At 37.4% G+C, this 20,565-nt stretch overlaps 1 protein-coding gene across 1 annotated transcript in view; it reads left to right on the forward strand.

The window, feature by feature from the left end:
* The first annotated feature begins 1,731 nt into the window (after positions 1-1,731).
* The window catches only part of LOC150080948 (enoyl-CoA delta isomerase 2-like), a 126,007-nt gene continuing 107,173 nt past the window's right edge, over positions 1,732-20,565 (forward strand). Inside the window, exons 1-2 of the mRNA XM_090382008.1 lie at positions 1,732-1,995; positions 14,324-14,490. Coding sequence (XP_090238134.1) covers positions 1,923-1,995; positions 14,324-14,490 — 240 coding nt within the window. The 5' untranslated portion in view covers positions 1,732-1,922. The remainder of the gene's footprint in view (positions 1,996-14,323; positions 14,491-20,565) is intronic.

Genomic DNA, 20,565 nt, shown 5'->3' on the forward strand with positions numbered 1-20,565 from the left:
AGGGGTTAAGAGGCTTCGTTAATTTATGTTGAGACTTTGATGGCTCCTTCGATTGGGTTCCACTAGATCCAATGCCGTCCCAATTTACACTGACACTGCTCTGTCTCATTGAGAAGAAGAAAATGTAGTAGCATTAGTAGTAGTAATGGTGGCATGTGATGCAAGAAAGCAAGTGTATGAGCTTATGCAGCATCAGCCAAAAAAAATCACACCATTCCTCCAAATGCCTGTCCAGTTCCTCCTTAAATTTATTTAACCAGTCAACTTCCACAACGACAGATGGAAGTTTGTTCCAGCAATTAACCACCAGCTGGCTTAAGGCAAATTTCCGCACATCTATTCTACATCTGTCTTTTCTTAATTTGAATTTATGCCCCCTTAGGTTCGTAATCTGAACAAGTGGAAGGATCCCATCAGAATTCAGCGTGCTCAACCCATTCAAGGCCTTATATACCTCAATCAGATCACCGCGCAGGTGCCTAGTCTCCAGCCACTGCGATTTGCAGAACTTAAGCCTCTCTTGCTAAGAGGATCCCTTCATTCCCCTCACCAATCTTGTTGCCCTTCTCTGTACACGCTCAAGTAAATCAACATCCTTCCTAAAATGAGGCCTCCAGACCTGTACACAGTACTCAAGGCGTGGCCTGACCATTGCCTTATACAGAGGGACAATCACCTCCTTCTCCCTGCTAGCAAAATTCCTATATATCATTGACAAAACCCCATGACCTGCCCTGGCAGCCTGTCTGCATTGCTCAGAAAACTTCATATCTGACTGCACAATTACTTCCAGGTCTTTTTCATTTTCTACCACCTTAAGTGTAGTACCACACAGTTGGTACGTTTCTCTGGGGTTACTTCTACCCATATGCAGTACTTTGCATTTGTTAAGGTTAAACTTCAGTTGCCACTTATTAGCCCATCTGCCCAAATTATCTAGATCCTGTTGCAGTAGCACACTGCCATTACTGTCATTAACAACCCTGCCAACCTTTGTATCATCTGCAAACTTTGACATTAAGCCTGATATACCTTCATCAATATAATTAATAAATATACAAAACAACAGTGGACCTAACACCGAACCCTATGGGACTCCACTAATAACATTAGTCCAATGTCTTTCTACTTGATCGATATAATGGTGCTCAACACCAACAACTAGCAGAAAACATACGAGAAAAGATCAGGAAGTACTCAGACCTAAGACAGGAATTCAAAGACATGTGACATATGGAACAAATAATGACCATGTCGATTATAGTGTCAACCACCGTCATGATGCCCAAGCGCCTCTATAAGAACCTAACAGCAATAGGCCTTCCAGAGAACACTTACATGGAACTCCAGAAAGTTGCAGTGCTCAACACCTGTAGGATCGTAAGAGAGTTTCTCGGCCAACAGTAACTGTAATACTGTAATAGTAATCGAACACAACCAACAACCTCAGGCACTTGGTAGCATAACCATTACGGGGCTGAAAAAATATCATAAAGGAAAATGATTTTTATGATAATAATAATATGAATAATAGACAACAATTGGCCATGTAGCTAATAATAATAATAAAAAGGGAAGCGAGAATTAAATTACATATCAAATCACTCATATCACTACAAAGAGATACGGAGTTGGGAAGAGGAGGTACAGTATGTCTCTATCATTTTAGTTATATTTGATTTCTAGTGTGTGTGTGTGTGTTTTTTTTTTTTTAAACGTTGTCTGGTCCTAGTTTATATCGAGGCTCTGCTGTGGGGTGCTTTGTATTGCTTTTCTATACAGTGTATTGAGTAGAAAGTTAGCTACTGCAGCCTAACAGTATTTGCGAGTTGGTCATATGATATGTAAATTTGGCAGTTCAGGCTGATTTTGAAACGTTTAAGGAGGTGCATTGTTTTTTTTATCATTTGTTGGAACAAGTTATGGCCATTATTTCGTTTGGTCACAGTATACGTGGATTGCAGAGAATATATAAATGTTCTTCTCAAATATTAGGTAATATTTGGTACTTAATATTTATGTTCTTTTAATTAATGTTTCGGGCGACTTGTACTTCTTCACCTTAGCCAAATAGCAACTAACCATTAATTGAGACGTTACAGTATAAAGAGTCAATCACGTAATAAGCAAAATTACAAAAACGTATACTGGCTCTTAGCTGTCCCAGGGGCTCACATGTGGTGAGTATGGGCTTGGCACACCCAGAATCCCTAGCTGAATATCATTCTTCTCTTCCTTGGTGATTCCTTTCTACTTCTCTCTCAATTTTTTTTTTTTGGTCGGTGCAGCATAAGCCTCAGGCTCCCTTGCACCATATGGATAATAATAAATAATAACTCTTAATTGCACAGAAGATTTGCAACATGGAAAAGATAGCCATATAGATATAAAACAAGATCTGAGCTAGAGGACAGCAAACCCCTGGGGCCTACATCTGGCGAGTATGGGCTTGGCCCACCCAGGGTCCTGAGCTTAATAGCATCATTCATCTCTTTCTTGGTGATTCCCTTCTACTTCTGACTCTTGTTTTCTTTCTCCCCCTCAGGGTAATTCAGAATTTTTTTCTTTTTCTTTTGGCTGGTGCAGGCTTCCTTACACCATATGGCTAAAAATAATAATAACAGGGACTAGCAAGAGAGGATATAAATAGAGTTAACTTCAGTTTTAGGGAAATGGTATACTAGGAAGCCTGAAGCTTTTACTGCATTAATCAGAAAAAAAATAATAATAAAATAAATTCATTAATAAAAATAAGGTGCAAATAAAAATTAGTAAAATAAATAAATAAAATGAGCTCCCTCTTCATGTGCAGCTTACTTTTTAATTTCTTTTTGACAGGGTCTAAAGACCCTTTTAAGAAGCTCAATGTGTTTTTTTTTTTCTTTTTTTTTGTGCACTCTTCATAATTACACAATATCTCAGGTGTGGTCTTAGAATTGGCTTATATGGTGGGATTACAACTTCCATGCCCTTACAAGTGTTTTGTGAATCATTGACGAAATACAATGGGCTAACCTTGCTGCCTGTCTATACTCCTTGGAGAACTACGTCTGACAGTATTCTAACTCTGAAATCTATTTCTTCCTTTACTGATTTTAATTCAATCCCACTAAGTGTATAAGTTATTCTGGGGTTGCTATTCCCAAAGTGTTTTTCTGCTTTAAAGCATAGCTGCCCCTATTCTGACCATCACTGAAGTCCATATGAATCCTACTGAAGAATCTGTGCTTGGTGCTGATCACTAATAATTGCTCTGCTTGGTCCTTGCCGATCTCAATATGATCTGCAAATTTTGATGTTATACCATGCATCCTTATGTAATGTCATTTAAAAAAAATTAAGAACAACATTGGGCTCAGTACCAAACCTTAGGGAACCTTACTTCTTACATTACCCCAATCAGAAAAGTACCCATTAAGCACAACACTTGTTCCTTCCCTGAAGCCTTGTCATCTTAAGAATTTTCCATTTGATTTCAAAACGTTTCACTTGTACAGTAATTTCTCATGCAGGATGGAGTCAAATAAATGCTTTGCTGATATCCAAGTGAATATTGTTGAAATTATTTCCTACATTCAAATCATGAGTGACTTAAAATATCTAACCAGGTTGATTAAACATGACTTTCCCTTTACGAAATCATACTGTATTTTCTTCAGAATTCCATTTCTAAATAAGTGAACCTGGTTTGCACCCTTGATCATTGCTTCCACGATTTTCCCTACCATTGAAGTCAGACTGACCAGTTGGAAGTTACCTCCATCACCCTTAGAACTGTCCTTGTATTTGAAATATATTGGCACTTCGCTACGCCATGGGGAATATCTTCTGAGAGTAGTGATCACCTCATAATTACTCTTAATGCACCCTCTTGCTGCCTCCTTCCCAGTTACTTGTTATTTGATGTCAATCCCGAGGAACCTCTCTTGCCTTCAGGTGAAAAGTTTTTCTAATAAATAATCAGTTTGGTTTTATTAATTTCATACTTCCCAGCTTCACTTGCAGTTTCTACAGCCACGATGGGTCTTTTGTTAGTAATATTTAATCCAAGTCCCTTTTCAATTCATCCAAAACATTTGCTAGCTTAGCAAGGACCCTTGCACCCATCCTGCACGGTCTGATCTCTTTTATTCATTATATCCACATATGTATAAAACTCCTTGTTCCTGTTCCTTGCTGTACTAGCCAGCAATGTCTTATAATTTGCCTCTGCTATGCTCTAACCTTTTCTGTGGTACTATTCCTGATCAGTGTGTAGTTATAATAGACTTCATAACTTACCCGCCTTTTTTTTTTTTTTTCCCCTGAATAGAGCACATAGTGGCTACCTCATTTTTCATTTGTCTTGACATGCTTCACATGCTATTTTTTTTAATGTTATATATTCATTCATGGCTCTCTTAGTACAGCTTTAAAGGTTTACCATAATTGTAATGTATTTAAGATCTGGTGCTATCTCCCCAGTTGATAGTCTAGGTAGCATCTTAAGCTGTTATAATAACCTTTCCTGCAATTAAAATCCATTGTTTTCCTTTTAACAATGGGTACTTCCTCCTCTCCATCCAACTTTAGTCTAAATTTAATTTTTATAATATAAATTTTGTTCTTACTTTTTACAAAATTAATTCTGGCTAAGTTAGATTATTTCAGGATTTGTGCATATTTCAATTCTTAATTTCAGTAGTTCATAAACTTCTGGTATCTAGCTTAGCAAAGACCCTTGCACCCATGAGGTTGTCACAGACATTCTCTCAGATATGCCAGACAAGCTGTACTTGTTACCTGGGAGTCTAAAACGCTGATGGAACTGATATTCGGTTGACATTAAAGTCAAGTGAACTCAATTTCGGCGAAGTCCGGATGGTCCATGAGTGCCAAATCCTTTGCTTGCACCTTCACGATGGTAGGACTGTTAGTAACACTGGGTATAAACTCCATGGTGGGTGACCACCCAGGTGTTAACCAATGTAAGCAGGGGTAGAGGTGTGGCGCCCACACCACATGGAGGAATGCCACCCCTCTGTGTTACCAGGCAATACTAGGTGGTAGATGATTCTCATCAACCGGTGAAATACCACCACTTTGCTTATTGGAGGCTTGAAGTGGTGAAACCCATGTTTAGTCTCCAGAGATAAGTTCTGGTCAACCCTTTCCCATCTCTTCTATCATGCAGTATGACTGATGACTTTTGAGGTTATGATGAACATCATGGTGAGATCCAATCTTCCTTACATTTCGAGGGTACAGCTCTAAAATGGTATTCATAGGCTGGCCGCTAGTTAGTACATCGGACCGACCCTATTGGTAACTCTTTAGAAAGCTTCTGGATCAGGTAGTGTATAATCTTACTACCTCTACTGCCAGATAGTGACTGGAGGGAGTCCGAGTAGTGTGTATGCGGGGAGCATTGTCTTGGCCACGTTATGTCAAGGATCTGGGTATATTCTTACCATGTGTATGCAATATCCAAAAATTTCATTACTTCATACAGCATGTCCCCCAACCCCACTTTTTCTTACTATTGAATACACCATGAATTGTCAAACTAATAGAGTAAGCTTATCTGCAAAAAGATCTAACCTCCCAAACATTTCCTAATTCATTTCGCAAATATACGTGGTCTCAATTCTAATCTCAATGATGTCCATTTCCACTTGCAGTGTGCGAAACCCCATGTACTTTTTTGACAGAATCTCAGTTATTGGTTGATTCAACCACTGATCATCTCAGTTGCCCAAATTATTCGCTGTATCATTCCTTCCACCTCTTTGGTGCCTCCGTAGCCAGATGGGCAGGAGCAGCAGTGCATAGCATACGCTTCTTGATTAGACCGGGGTTCAAGCCCGTGCCCACCAAATACGGAGGATGCGGAAAGGTCAGGGAATGACCACCACATATCCCCGGAGCAATATGGCCTTAGTTGCTAATTCTCCTAAAAACCAAATAACAAACAAACATAACAACAAATGTTCCACCTCAAATGTGGTACTTGTGTATATGTCCATTCCGATATTCCCTGTCAGAGACTTGGTAATTTGGAATCTCCTCTTTTCGATCTTCTCTGGCTTAAAATCTCTCTATCTCATTGTGTCAGATTCATGTGTTGTCTCTACCGTTCTCCCAGCTCCACTAATCACTTGGAGCTCTTTGACTTCCTCTCTTTGCAACTTGACGTTCTCCAGTTCAATTTTCCTAACAGTGAGGTAATTTTCCTTGGTGATTTTAATGTTCACAACTCCAGCTAACTTCTGTTTTCTAGTCACACCGAGGGAGGTGCTGAGGCTTTTGCAATTACTAATGACCTTGCACAGATTGTTCATTTACCTACAAGAATACCAGACAATCCTAACCAAACAGCCAACAAGCTTTATCTTTTTCTCACAAACAACCCTTCTAAGTACATGGTCGAAGTGAGTGGTCCTTTAGCCACCCCAGATTACAAATTGGTGATTGTCTCTTCTCCAATGGAGCCTTTATCTCATGGTTATTCCCAACCTCGTATTGTTTGGCATTACAAGAACGCAAAATGGGATGACCTGCGAGATTTCTTTTCTTTGGTTGGATTACTGTTTCAAAACTTCTGATGTCAGCGTTTGCTTGGATCATCTCTGTGAAATTATTCTTGTAGGAATGGAATCCTTTATCCCACACTCCACTTTAAAATCTCGTCCTTTATCTAAACCTTGGTTTTCCAATAAATGCGCTAAGGCTGTTCAAGAGAAGAACGTTGCATATTGTAATTGGCTTGTTTCCAATTCTTCAGTTTCATTTTCTGCGTACACCAAAGTTCATAACAATTGTAAAGCAGTTATCAGTCCAAACTAGATTTTGAACAGACTAAGAGTAGAAAACTTGCTTCTTGCCCTAATGGTATTCTGGTCTCTTGCCAAAGCTATTGGCCGCAACTTGCATAATATCTGAGAGACATGCATAATATCTGTAAGTTTTACCTCTCGAGCATCGTTGCCAGAATCTGCCTTCATCTGATAAATATGCCGCTGTGGAGATTTAGAAGCTGCTCAACGTTACAAAAGAACATATTAATGGATGACTGGATGGTGGCTTTTTTCTTTTCATCGTAGATTTCTTTGTAGCAAGCAAGTGTATCATTCACCCCTCTGTTATGAGGGCTGATGACCCTCCTATGTGCGAGCAATGCGACACCATTTTATCTGTTCAATATTTTATGTGACTGTACCAGTTTTAGAAATGCTCGTTTTACCACTTTTAACCATCTCACTGAGCCATATACACTCAGTCAGATTTTATCTGACAATGACTATGTATCTGCTATTTTTAGCTTTCTAAAGTCAGTAAACTTTTTACTCACATTTAAAAAAATCTACCTTATTATTGTTACTTGTTTACTGATATTTGTCTTTTACAGTTTATACTTGTTTTTATACCCTGACTTAGTGACCTAATTCATTAGGTCACTGAAAGTTTTACTTTTTTTACGACAAGGTTTTGGTTCATTATAGCCTTAGTTGCTAATGCGCCAATAAAATCCAAGCAAGCAACCAACCAACCCCTCTGTTAACTTTTAAGAATCGTTTGTCAGGATCCATCTTCTCAAACCTTGCCATTGCCGATGCAATTTCACAAAATGCCATTGCCATCTCTCTGGTGATAAAGTGTCTCAGCACCTCATTTGGTTCATCTTGAGCTCTGTCAGCATTTTCTTCTTTCACTATCGCTGCCTGCAAGTCAATAAGTTCTTCGTTAGATAATTCCTTCTCTTCTTCTATTAAATCCTCCATGTCTTTGGCATCAACCTCCAACTGAAGCAGCTCGGCGCCATTAAACTTCCATGAAGTAGCTCTGCAATCTTTACAATCTTATTTGCGACCGCGTCATATGATTCATATTTTTCAAATCCTTCGAAGCCTTTAAGTGCCGTGGGCATATTTTCTCCCATGCAGCATTTAAACAACTTTTAGTAATTTCTGCCCAGGCTTTATTAATGTTTAAGATGGTGTGCTAAATATTGTAAGATTTCCAAAAGTCTCTTAACATAAAATTTTTCTCACTGTCTACTGCAGACAATGCCTGAGCAAATGTTGTGCGTAAATAGTATGCTTTTAAATTCGAAATAACACCCTGATCCATAGGTTGAATGAGTGAAGTCGTGTTTGGCATAGAAATATGACTCTCACTTTCTAATTGAAATCATCTAGATGCGTAGGATGTCTAGGAGCATATCTAATAGAAACAAAATCTTGAAAGGAACGTCATTGTCTTTACAATATTTTTCGTGGGTGCCTCTGTAGCCAGGCGGGCAGGAGCAGCAGTGCGTAGCACACATTTCTTGATTAGACAGGGGTTCGAGCCCGCGACCACCAAATACGGAGGATGCAGAAAGGTCAGGGAATGACCACCGCATATCGCCGGAGCAATATGGCCTTAGTTGCTAATGTTCCTAAAAACCAAATAACAAACAAACAAACAATATTTTTCAACCTCGGGAATGAAGCAGCATATTTAAACCAATCCTCAAAGAGATATTGTTCTCAGTGCTCTCTGGTTCGATCAGAAATCCATGGGTAGGGTGGCTTTATTGAAGCCCTTAATGCATGAGGATTTCCAGAATGGTACACAAGTAGTGGTTTTAATCTCCTGCTGCATTAGCCCCAAGCAAGAGACCTCTCTTTCGATGCCTTGAAACCTGGCATTGTATTTTTCTCTTTGGCAATGTATGTTTGATCTGGCATTTTTTTTCCAATACAGAGCAGTCTTGTCAACGTTAAAAATTTGCTGCATTGAATAGCCGCCTTCATCAATAATTTTTTCCAACACATCACAATTTCTGCAGCTGCAGAATTGGCACTGGCGACTTCACCGCATACTTTTAACATTGTGGAAACCAGCACGATGCTTGAACTTTTTAAACCACCCGTTGCTTGCCACGAACTTGGGTTGGGGTTCCCCGTACTTATCCTTAATATCTTTATAAATACTTGTCACTTTTGCTTGAATGGTCATTAGACTCAGGGGCACTTGCTTCTGAATCTGATTTTCCTTCCATGTTATTAATAGCTGTTCCATCTTCGATATAGCACCCGAACGCTGTTTTGTGGTCACTGTTGATCTTAAGTGCATAGATCCTTTGACATGTTCTTTTATATGCGCACTGTCCTTTAAAATAGTATTCTCTGTTGAAGCAGTGAGATGTAATTCCCGTGCAATAAATGACAAACTTTGTCCTGCTTCTTAATCATTTTCGTCTTCATTTCTAAATCAATTTTATTTTGTTTCCTAGCACTGCCATCACTTGCACTTTCCGTTGGTCCTTTTCCTTTCACCAGTGTAATACATAAATAGGAATGAAGAGAAGTTTCTGAAAATTTGTGTTTTATATGATTGAAGATTTCAGTGAATGAGGAACACATTTCACCATAATAGCGTAAAAACCCACAGAATTGCAATTATTGGTATTATCGCAAATGCAATAAGATCAAGTTTACTACCCATTTATAATTAGATGCACGAACAGAAAAGCCCAATAAACCAGAAAGTGCAAATGGTTTTTATTGTTTTATGGTCGTGACCTCCAGAAATGTGCTTTAGAAAATTATCACAAAGGCATTCAAAATTGATTCTTATAACGGGAACATATGATAACGACGAAAGGGTAGCGCAATTTCCATTATAAATATGACCTTTTAGAGAGATAAATAGCTTAGTAATATAGAGAAATTTTTAACTTCCAAGTACTTGGAACGAATTACAAAAAAAAAAAAAAGCAATGTGTTATTGGGTTCACATTACGATATTTTCACGATGCAAAATACGTTTCCACGATTTTTTTAAGTTTGCTAGGCCGGGAAAAACTTACGTAAAGTCGAATTTCCATAAGTCGGGGAGTTCCTGTATATTTATTTTTCACTTCAGTTAATCACAGAAAAAAGAAATCCAATTAATTTTAAAGAAAAAATGGAATGTTCCTGAAATATAATGCACTGTGTACATTACCTGATTTGTGATGGAAGTTATGTTTATCAGATGTTTAGACATGACAAGAAGAAGTTTTCAGTTACTATCATATTTTTAGCATATGTTTTGTTGGTCCTTTGAAAGCTTTTAAGATCGATTATAGTTTCAGCCCCCCCATCCACAGAAGTCTATTCATTTAAATGAAACTGTATTCAGTGTATTACTCTAGAATGAAAAGTCAGACTGAGCCAAGGTTTTCAACCTACGTTTTGTTGATCCTTGGGAAACAGATCAATTCAGATTTCACAGCATTTTTTAAATATTTATCCATTTCCTGTAGAGGAAATACATTGCCTTACCATTAATATCCGGACACCACTCCATGGATGGGAATTGCTGTCAAGTTTTCAATATGTAATCTGTTGTCTCCTGGGATGGTGCTAAGTTCAATTCAGATTTCACAGCATGTTTTAAATATTTCTCCATTTCCTGTAGAGAAATACACTGTCGTACCATTAATATCTAGACACCATTCCATGGATGGGATGGTGTCTGGGGAACAAATGCTAGATGCCGATTAACATGGTGTAGGGAGTGCAAATCCTGAACCGTAGAGGCAAGTTGAGGTTCGCAATCTACCATTCTGATGGCTTTTCCTGGGTGTGGCAAATGCCAGGGGAACAGTTCCCTCCTGATTGTATCCTCCCAACAATGAAGTTTAGTGGAGGCAGTGTCATGGGGCTCCTTTCATGGTTTTTGGCTTGGGCCCATTAGTCATTATTGAAAAAACCATGAATGCTGTGCAATACCAGGACAGCCTGGACAATTATGCACTTCCAACATTATGGCAATACTTCAGGGAAGGCCCATACCTGTATCAGCAAGACAATGCACCATGCCATACTGCTTAGGTCATAACAGAGTGGCCAGCCTAGAGTCCCGATCTTGGACCCTATCGAGCATCTTTGGGATGTATTGGATCGTCGGGTACGTGCACGTTGAGATTGCCCAAAGAACAAGGCCAAACTGGTGGCTGCATTAAAGGCCGAGTGGAGGAACATATCACCTGATATTTATAAAAAGCTGGTTGAGAGTATGCTGCGAAGATTGAAGGTCATCATAAAAGTAAAAGGTTTCAGCACAAAATATTAAATGACACAATAAAAGCTTTTTTTGTCTAAAGGCAGGTTTCTGGATATTAATGGTAGGGCAGTGTATTACTATAAATTTACAATTGGAGCTTTGATCCTTCTCATAATTTCATTGCTTAAAATATTTCTGGAATCTTTGTAAAATTTTCATATCAGTGGGTTGAATTATTTTGTTATAAATAAATCGTGAATTATTAATATTTCTAATGTGCCAGAAATGTAAACTGCATACATCATCTAATTTGTTTAAATTATAATTGAAAACTTACCATCTTCTTCTGGAGTTTTTGCATTCATTTAAGCTCAGTAGCATTTTCTAACAAATGCTTCTCCAAGATCATTATAATGTTTATTTTACAGCAATCTAACTCCTTAACTTGCCAGTGGTGGCAGGGCAGCTGACAGATGTTTTGTTTTTAATTTTTGTAATTTTTTTAAAAATTCTATTTAAACAATGCTTGTATTTCATCTTTTCCTTATGGATTGTAGTGTTTATTGTAAGTAATGTCTTAAGTTTAAAAAATTTTAAAATTTTTAAAACAAGCTGTGTTTATACCCTTTATTTTCAGAAAAACAGAAAATATTGATTTTGTTAAAAATTACAAAAGAAAATATGTTTGACTTAAAATGCAGTGTCAGTCTTTTCTGTTTTCCAATATAAAAGACCATTGTGTGAAATTCCAAACTGTACATATGCATAATTTTTTGCTTTTGTGTATATAAATATTATTAAAAAAATTAAAACATGTATGTTTTAATTTTTGTATTGTTAGTTAATTTCCTTCCACTGCAATCAGTTAAGGGACCTATTTGATTTACTCTTTTCCTTTACCAAACAGCAAATTTGCTATTTGGTAAAGTCACTCATTTTAAAATGCAGAGAAATACATAAAACATTTTCTATTCACCACATACTAATCCATATTTAATACATATAAATGGATGATTTAAGTGTTACCATGTCTGATGAGCCACTGAACATGTGATAAGTTTCAGTTTACAAAGTCAGTCCCCAGACGTTTTGAATCTCACATCATAACCTAAATTTATACTCATTCATTTGATACGATAAAATATAAATTGGCAGTAAAATGAAACTGTTTGAATGGGGGAACAGTGTTCCTTAGGATGGGATGACATGAATATTTAAATAGGCATACCTCGGTTAACGTTACCTCTGATAACGAAGCTTCGATATAACGAAGTCCGCAATTTCAAGCCCCATTTAACATCAAAAAAAATATTCCAGTTTAATCACCTGAAATCTAAACAAACTGACGAAATTACGGAAACCTTTTGGGCTTCTCGTGGTTGGTTCGAGAAATTTAAAAAACGGGCCAGGGTTCATAGTGTAAAATTAACAGGAGAAGCCGCAAATAAGTTTTCAGAAAAACTAAAGGAAATAATTGAACGTGAAAATTTTCCACCAAATTTGGTGTTTAGTGTTGACGAAAGCGGTTTGTTCTGGAAACGGCTACCAACAAAAAGTTTCATTTCTATTGAAGAAAAACCAGCTGCTGGGTTCAAAGCAGCTAAAGACCGTTTAATGTTACAATTTCGATCAAATGCCTCTGGCGATTATAAATTAAAATTGTTATTAGTTTACCATTCAGAAAATCCGAGGGCGTTAAAAGGTAACATAAAAATGAATTTACCTGTAATATGGAAAGCAAATAGAAAAGCGTGGGTTACCAAGGAGTTATTTACTGATTGGTTTGTTAACCACTTTTGTCCTGAAGTAAAACGGTATTGTCAAAAAAACAACTTTGAAGAAAAAGCTCTTTTGTTGTTAGCCAATGCTCCGGGACATCCTACTGATCTTAACACGTTTGACACATGCATTCCTGTCAAAGTTGTGTTTCTTCCAGCAAACACAACTTCCCTGATTCAACCATTGGATCAGGGAGTGATAGCATCATTTAAAGCTTATTATCTGCGTCGAACATTAAGCAATTTAACTGAACTAGAGGATAAAGGGGAAATGACAGTTAAAACTTTTTGGAAAAACTACACCATTAAAAAGGCAATTGAAAACATTGATAGTTCTTGGAAAGAAGTCACTAAGAAATGCTTAAATGGAGTTTGGCGCAAAATATGGCCAGAAATTGTACTAGAAGAAGAAAATAGCATCCAAGAAATTAGAAATTAAGTTATCCAGATGGCTCAATCAATAGGTTTCGAAAATGTCGATGAAGAGGATGTTAGAAATTTATTGAATTCAGAAGATGATGGTTTTTCAGTGGAAGATTTAGAAAACCTTGTTAGCAACGAAGACAAAGATAATGAAGACGAAGTTAAAGAAGTTCCTGCCGAAAAAGTGTTAACAAACAAAGATTTAAAAAGCTGCTTAAATGACATTGAAAACGTTTAAATTTTTTTAGTGAAAATGATCCTGATTTAGGAAGAAGTTTTATTGTTAAGCGATCAGTGTTAAATGCAATAACTCCGTATAGGCAATTGTTAAATGAAAGAGAAAAAAAGCATAAGCAATCAACTTTAGACTCATATTTTAAAATGTGATTTCACTTTGTATGTAAGTTGAATGTTTATTTAATAAAACTTTTTTTTGTTCGAAAAAAAAGCTTTTCATTTTCTTTACGTAGGAACGTATCCCTATTCTGGCCATAGTATTTTTACCTCTGAAAACGAAGTTTCGCTTAACGAAGTAATTTCTTGGAACGCATCCTATTCGTTATTCGAGGTATGCCTGTACTGCCATTCTTTTATGGAAACCTTGTTTCTATAAAAAATGTGTATTTCAAACTTTTAGTTACTGCACTGCACATCCCAAATTAAAGCTAATTTATCGTTGATTTGTTTATAGATATGTGTTATAGATTATTACAGATATGCAAAAATATTTTTAGTGTTTTGCTAAAAAGAGCCATTTTAAAATAGCAGAAACTAAACAGCAATATTTTTGCATATACTTTCCTGGTTGTGGCATGATAGCAACATGTCGGACATGGGTCAACATTTCAATCCTTTCATGCCCCTTCCCTCCGATAAAATAGATTTGATGTCTTGCAGAGTAGTTTTGGTTATAAAGATCATAATCAAAAGTGACCTCTGTGTAAAAGTTTGAGATATTGAAAGTTCCACAGAGGTTGATTTTGAAGTAAAATTGCTGTAACGTCTGCTTAAATGATTGATAATCTAGCTTCTTGTTATGTTCACTTGCATAATTTATTATATGTAACATATAAATAGGTCTATTTTAATCTTAGTTTTATTTTCAGGTCATGGATCTAAGCTAACCTTTTTGCCAGTGAGTGTAACAAGTACAATGGTAAGAGTAATGAGCTCTCTTGCTGGAAATTTTGATGAAGCAAAGGCTAAAATGAGTACATTGAGAGAAGAACCAGACAATGATACAAAGCTAAAAATTTATGCTCTTTTCAAACAGGTAAAGATATTTAAACTTTCTAATGTACTCTTAATGAGAGTACATTTTCTAATGTACTTTTAAAAGAAAAAGTGGAAATGTAGGTTTTGCAAAATAACTGTGCCAGGCTAGGTGCCTGCACAGTTATTTTAAGGATAGTTTTACAAAAAAGTAATTAAAATGAAAATAAATAATTTTGGTGTGGGATATTATATCAAGGTTGGTCAATTAGAGACAACTAATGACCAAGTATAAAACCACATGTTCTTATCCACGGTGTGCCAACCTTGCTTCCTCACCTGGAGGAGCTTGTTAGGGTGGGGATTACAAATCCTTTCTAAACACAAAAAAAAGTATTTATAAAAATCAAATTCTTCAATAGAAGGAATAGGTATAAAATTCCACTAAAGGTCAGTCAGTCACTTAAACTTATGACACTCATGCGCCAATCAGTATATCATCTAGTATGCCCATATACCAGTCATTCTGGGTGCCAAATGTTTCCATAGCCAAGTGATTATTGTGAATTCATAGAGCAACATATCCACTGTTTGTTTGTTTTTCTCTGCCAGTTACAAATGTTTTCTTTTAAATCGCTCTACTTTCTTAAAAGTCATAGGAAAAACACTTTCTTCAATTTCGATTACCTTACTAACCTTTACACTTGGCCACTAAGTGGCACTCCTCCTGCCTCCTCATAGTGGTGCTGGAAACCTCGAAGGAAAAGCTCTCCCTTCTGTGGCTGTACGGAGCAACAATGTTTGACAAAAATCTGCAGGCAGCTGAATATGGACACAGCCCATACAAATAGAACACTACAAGAAACTACAACAAACATGGCAAAATGGTTAAAATGTGTCTACTGGTAGCACCAATATTTTTAATTATTCATCTATAGGAGATCAAACTATAGCATCCAGTTTTGCACAAGTATGTGCTGACAAATGGCAACTTCAATTGCCCATTTTTGATAAGTTTGGGTATTCTTTATATAAGCTGCCTCAGAACATGAGAGAAACTTCTTTGAATTTTTCTTTTTGACTAAAGTGATTTTGATCAGGTTTTCATAATCTAGTGCAGAAAACCTGACTGGTTTATCCGTTACATTTAATGGATTTTGAACTCTGCAGTTATTTTTGCCATTTACAGATAGAAAATTCTCATTATGGATGCATATAAATTGCACAGATGATCTTCAGTGTTGCTATGAATTTCAAGTTCTCATTCAGATACATCAAGAAAATACTTGAAGGTGGGGAAACAATCCAAATCATTTTTCTCTACAGCTGAGATCCAAAAACAAAAAAAGACAAGTTATATCCAATCCAACACCCTGTTACTTGATGATACTCTACAAGTGAGAAAGCTCTAAGAAAAATGTCAAGCTTCTTAATCTGGGAGGGTTTAGAATGGTTGGTAGGTTCAGGGCAGAACTAGACAAACATTTGGAGCGAGTGGATGGTTGAAATGAGGTTTTTTTTTTTTTTTGCTGATACTATATAAGTTTGCTTTCTTGCATCATGTGCCTTTGCTAATGCTAAAGCTCACTTAAATCAGTAAAATGGCTTTACTGATTGTAGTGTGACATCCTTGTAGAGGCCAGGAGTGACACATTCAGAACAGCTGGTCTGAGCCACATCTATTGCGGAAATGCCCATCACAGTTAACCCCCACATTACACTGAATTCATCCCATGGTGTCACTGCAGAATTGTATCTCCTTGAAGTGTTTGAAGAGGAAATCTGTTCTGAATTAAAACCCAAGGAGTGGCAGCTGCAAAACAAATATTCATGCTTAGGGGGAAAACTTCTTTCCACTAGAAACATCATCCTGACCTTTAATTAATTGTCTCCTAATGAGATCAAAGCTGGCTATATTAACTGTCCCTGATGCATTCATATGTTCAAAATCCATTAAGATGCTTTTGTGCCAGAAATATAGACATTCACAAAGCCTGTCATGGAGCCCTTGTATGCACTTTGATATGCTGCAGAGGACCATAAAACTACATGTTCAGCTACAAAACTCTCCTGCATTAACTGCCAAGGAGAACACCCTGCATACCTTGTGAGAATGCCAGAGGTGGAAGGAAGAAAAAATAATACAAAGAATTAAGGCAGAGCCTCACATATCATAATGTGAGGCAAAAAAAAAGCAGTGAAACCTATAAATACAGACACATGTACATATGCTTAGAAAGTAGCAGATGTTCCATCGAAACTCAGACAGAAATAACCATCCCACCAAAAGAGTCATTCATTCCCATAGCCCAAGTTATTAAGCTCAAAAATATCTGCACAGAAGGGTAACAGCTGCCACCCCTACATCTGTATCCCCAATGCTCCACCAGTAACAAAAGAAATTGCTGGAGAAAAGAATAAGAAGCCTGAAGTACCTCCCATTTCTCAAGAAAAAATGGGTGTCAAGGTGGAGCAGATATTGGATGATTTAGTCTTTGAATGCTTTGCAAAAGACGAAATGGACACAGGACAGCATCTATACTTCCCCAAGAGAGATAAATCCAATACTGAGAAAAGTAAGCCCTCCCCATCACTTCGGAAGCCACCTGATGGACCCACCAAGCTAAAATAATGGATGTATTCCTAGAATGGAATTGTTGTGAATTCCAGGGAAATACTGATGACATCAAGACCTTCATGCAAAAGCACAAGCCAGTTTACTTTTGCTTGCAGGAGACATATTTGAAGGCAAATGAAAACCCTTCCTTTCATAATACTGTTTCCATACATAAGGATAGAGCTGGGATGGAGCTGCCCATTGAGGAGTTTCCATCCTTCTGGGCAACCAGACTCTATTTCAACCTGTGCCTCTTTCTGCTAACTTAGAAGTCATAGCAATTTGTTTTATGGTTGGGTTTTTATTAACAGTCTGTTTTATTTGCCACCTGCAGCTGACGTCTCCCAGACAGACCTTGATCTCATTGTACAGCTGCCTTCTGCTGTCCTACTTCTTAGGGATTTCGGTGGACATAACACACAGTGGTGTAGTATTGAAGGGGAAGTGTCATAGAGCACATGCTCACTGACAATGACCTCTCTGTTCTGTGTGGCAACTAACACCTTCCACATGCCTACTTGTATGTTTTCAACTATTTGTCTTTCTATTTGCTCTCCTTCTCTTCTCTCTTAATTGAGAACTGAAGAACTTGTGTAGAAATGATAGCCACACTAATTAGTGGAAGATTGTCTTAATTTTAGGTTACTGCAGCGGAAGATTGACCGGGCACTGAAATGCCTTTCAACATCTGGCAGAATTTGACATCACTGTAGTCAGTCAGGAGCCTATCAGTGACGCACATCACAGAAAGTATTGTTCCTGCAGCTGTATGTCAGAGTCAAAAGGAATAGTGGATCTATTTCATGTCATCCATTACCCGGTCCGCTAGCACTAAGATGGTCTGGGATAAAATCTGGAAAATGAAGGGAAGATCTACATTTCACCCGTCATCGATCCTAGAATATAATGGATCTACTATTACAGAGCCAGCTGCAATAGCCAGTGCTCTTAGGGAAACATTTTCTAATATCTCTGTGATAACATCTTATTCTCCAGAGTTCTGTCCTGAAACATAAAAGTGAAAAACAGCGACTTGATTTCATATCAAAGGGCCTTAATCCCTACAATGGGCCATTCACTATACAGGAGCTAAAAGAGCTCTTGCCCTTTTGAAGGCAAGTGCTATTGGATCAAGTGGCATCCATTATGAAATGATTAAGCACCTCCCACCTTTCTATTTCTATGGATCATCAGCAAATTCTGTATAACAGAATCTGTATTGAAGAGCAGTTTCCTTATGCCTGGAGCATGGCAACTGCTCTTGCATTTATGAAGCTAGGAAAGGGTCCTAAAATTCTTACTGATTGTTGTCCTATCACTCTGTCTAGCTCTTTGTGCAAAATTTTGGAGAGAATCAAATGATCTCTTCAGCATGCTGTACAGACGTTATTGTTTTAGGAAAGCATCCTGGATTGATGCTTCTGGTTTAATTAATTGGTCCAGAGTGGACTGGTTTCTTTGACATGGAGAAAGTGCGTGACTCAACTTGGAGATTTTGTTAAGAGACCTGTATAATTTTGGTTAAGAGACCATTAAGAGATTTCGTTGAGACCATTTTAAGAGACATGTATTGCCTTGGACTTAGAGGACATCTCCCCGTTTCTATTAAGAACATTTTAGCCATTTGGTCTTTCCTAGTTTGTAGGAGCCTCAATCTCTTGTCCCTTTTGCCAAGAGGAGGGTGTATCCCAAGGATTAAGTGTTACTCTTTTTGCCATCAAAATAAATTCCGTCAGAGAACAACTTCCTCTGACTGTAAAAAGTATTCTCTTATGTTGATGATTTTAGCATATTTTCTCAATCATGCAACGTGAGGGCTATCAAAAGACAACTGCAACAAGCCATTGATTGCCTCAACTCCTGGGCAAAAGACTATTTGCATACATTTTTTGTTGTAAGTGTTACCTTCATCCTAAACTTCAACTGAGGCTTGGACAAAATTTTGGGTCTAGTGATACAGGCTTGGATAAAAATTTTGGATCCAATGCTACAGGAATAGCACTAGACCCAAAATTTTTGGTATTCGTATTTGACAAAAAGTTGACCTTTTTCAAACACATCCACTAACTTGATGCACCTTACTACTCATCTACTGTGCACTTGTACAATCTAAACTAAACTACAGATCCATATATATGCATCAGCCAAAGTTTCGGGCTTATGCATTACCTGGGGCCCATATTCAGGCTGGACACTATCCATGTTACTACTGGAGCATTTCAGCCATCTCCTATCCAGAGCCTATACTTGGAAGCAAATGAACCACTGTTATCCCTTTGATGTAAGCAGTATTCTTTAAAGTAAACCATCCAAATAGGATGGTCTGGCAGGGATTTAAAAAACCTGTTTTTGAGCCATGATGGGGAAATTTGTACAATGCCTGCCAAACTGCCAATCATCCTTTTGGTATTTGTGTCCAAGTGCTATTCAGAGAGCTTAACATTATGGTAGAAAAGGTTGCTCATTCACCAAAGTAGCTCTTTCCATGCTGGCATGCTCACATTCTAGCATACTACTTTTCCTTTAACTGGGAAAAGTCATACTTCATCTGTTTACCTGCATCTCTATTCAGCACATTGAGCTGAACATTCCAATTTCTTGCCAGCTTACACAGATGGCTTGAAGTTGGAATCATATGTAGAATCTGTTGCTGTCTTCCCAGACAGTACTATATACAAGCAAATTCTCCCTGAATATAGTATATTCACTGCAGAGCTGCACACTATAGAGTTAGCCTTGAATCACATCAGTACTTACCAGTACCAGAAGTTCATTTTATATTCTGATTCTTTGATCATCTTACAGGCTTTATTATTGGTGAGATATAATCCTTAGCTAGTTATGTCTCAAGTTCAACAGAAGACCCACTTGTTCCCTGAGCATGAATATGATATCCAGCTTCTGCTGGATTCCTAGCCACATTGCAATTAGGGGAAATGATATGGCTGATACTGCAGAAAAATCAGCTATTCCCACTAATATTTTTGTTGCCTGTCAGTCCATACCCTATCAGGAGTGAAATTCAAACAATCTTGTCAACACCAAGCAGATAGGAAACGCATATCCTATCCATGCAATGTTGATGAGAATGTGGTTTTTAATGGAAGATAATTGCAATAGGAGTAGAGCCATGAGGCAATCACAGTATGGATTTGTTAAAGGTAGATCATGTCTGACTAGTGAAGTCAACTATTATGAGGTCATCATGAAGGAAATGGATACAAAAATGGATGCTCTTGATATATATTTAGATTTCAAAAAAGCCTCTGATGATACTGTATCACACGATTACAGTTGTATGAATTGGACCAATGTGGCATGGGGCAAAGGTGAAAAGCTACTGTAGTTAAAAATAAAAAAATAAAGTGGTAAGAGACAGAGTAGATAAGAATGGCCACTGCTATTCTTGCTAATATGGTGAGTGGATTATCACAGGGATAAGTGTTGTATCAGTTAACATTTTTAACATTTATTAATGATATTGATGCATTTATTTCAAGTGTGATGTCGAAGTTTGCT

This window comes from Mastigoproctus giganteus, chromosome 9 (assembly GCF_048544385.1).
Source record: "Mastigoproctus giganteus isolate SK-2022 chromosome 9, ASM4854438v1, whole genome shotgun sequence".
Lineage (NCBI taxonomy): Eukaryota > Metazoa > Arthropoda > Arachnida > Uropygi > Thelyphonidae > Mastigoproctus > Mastigoproctus giganteus.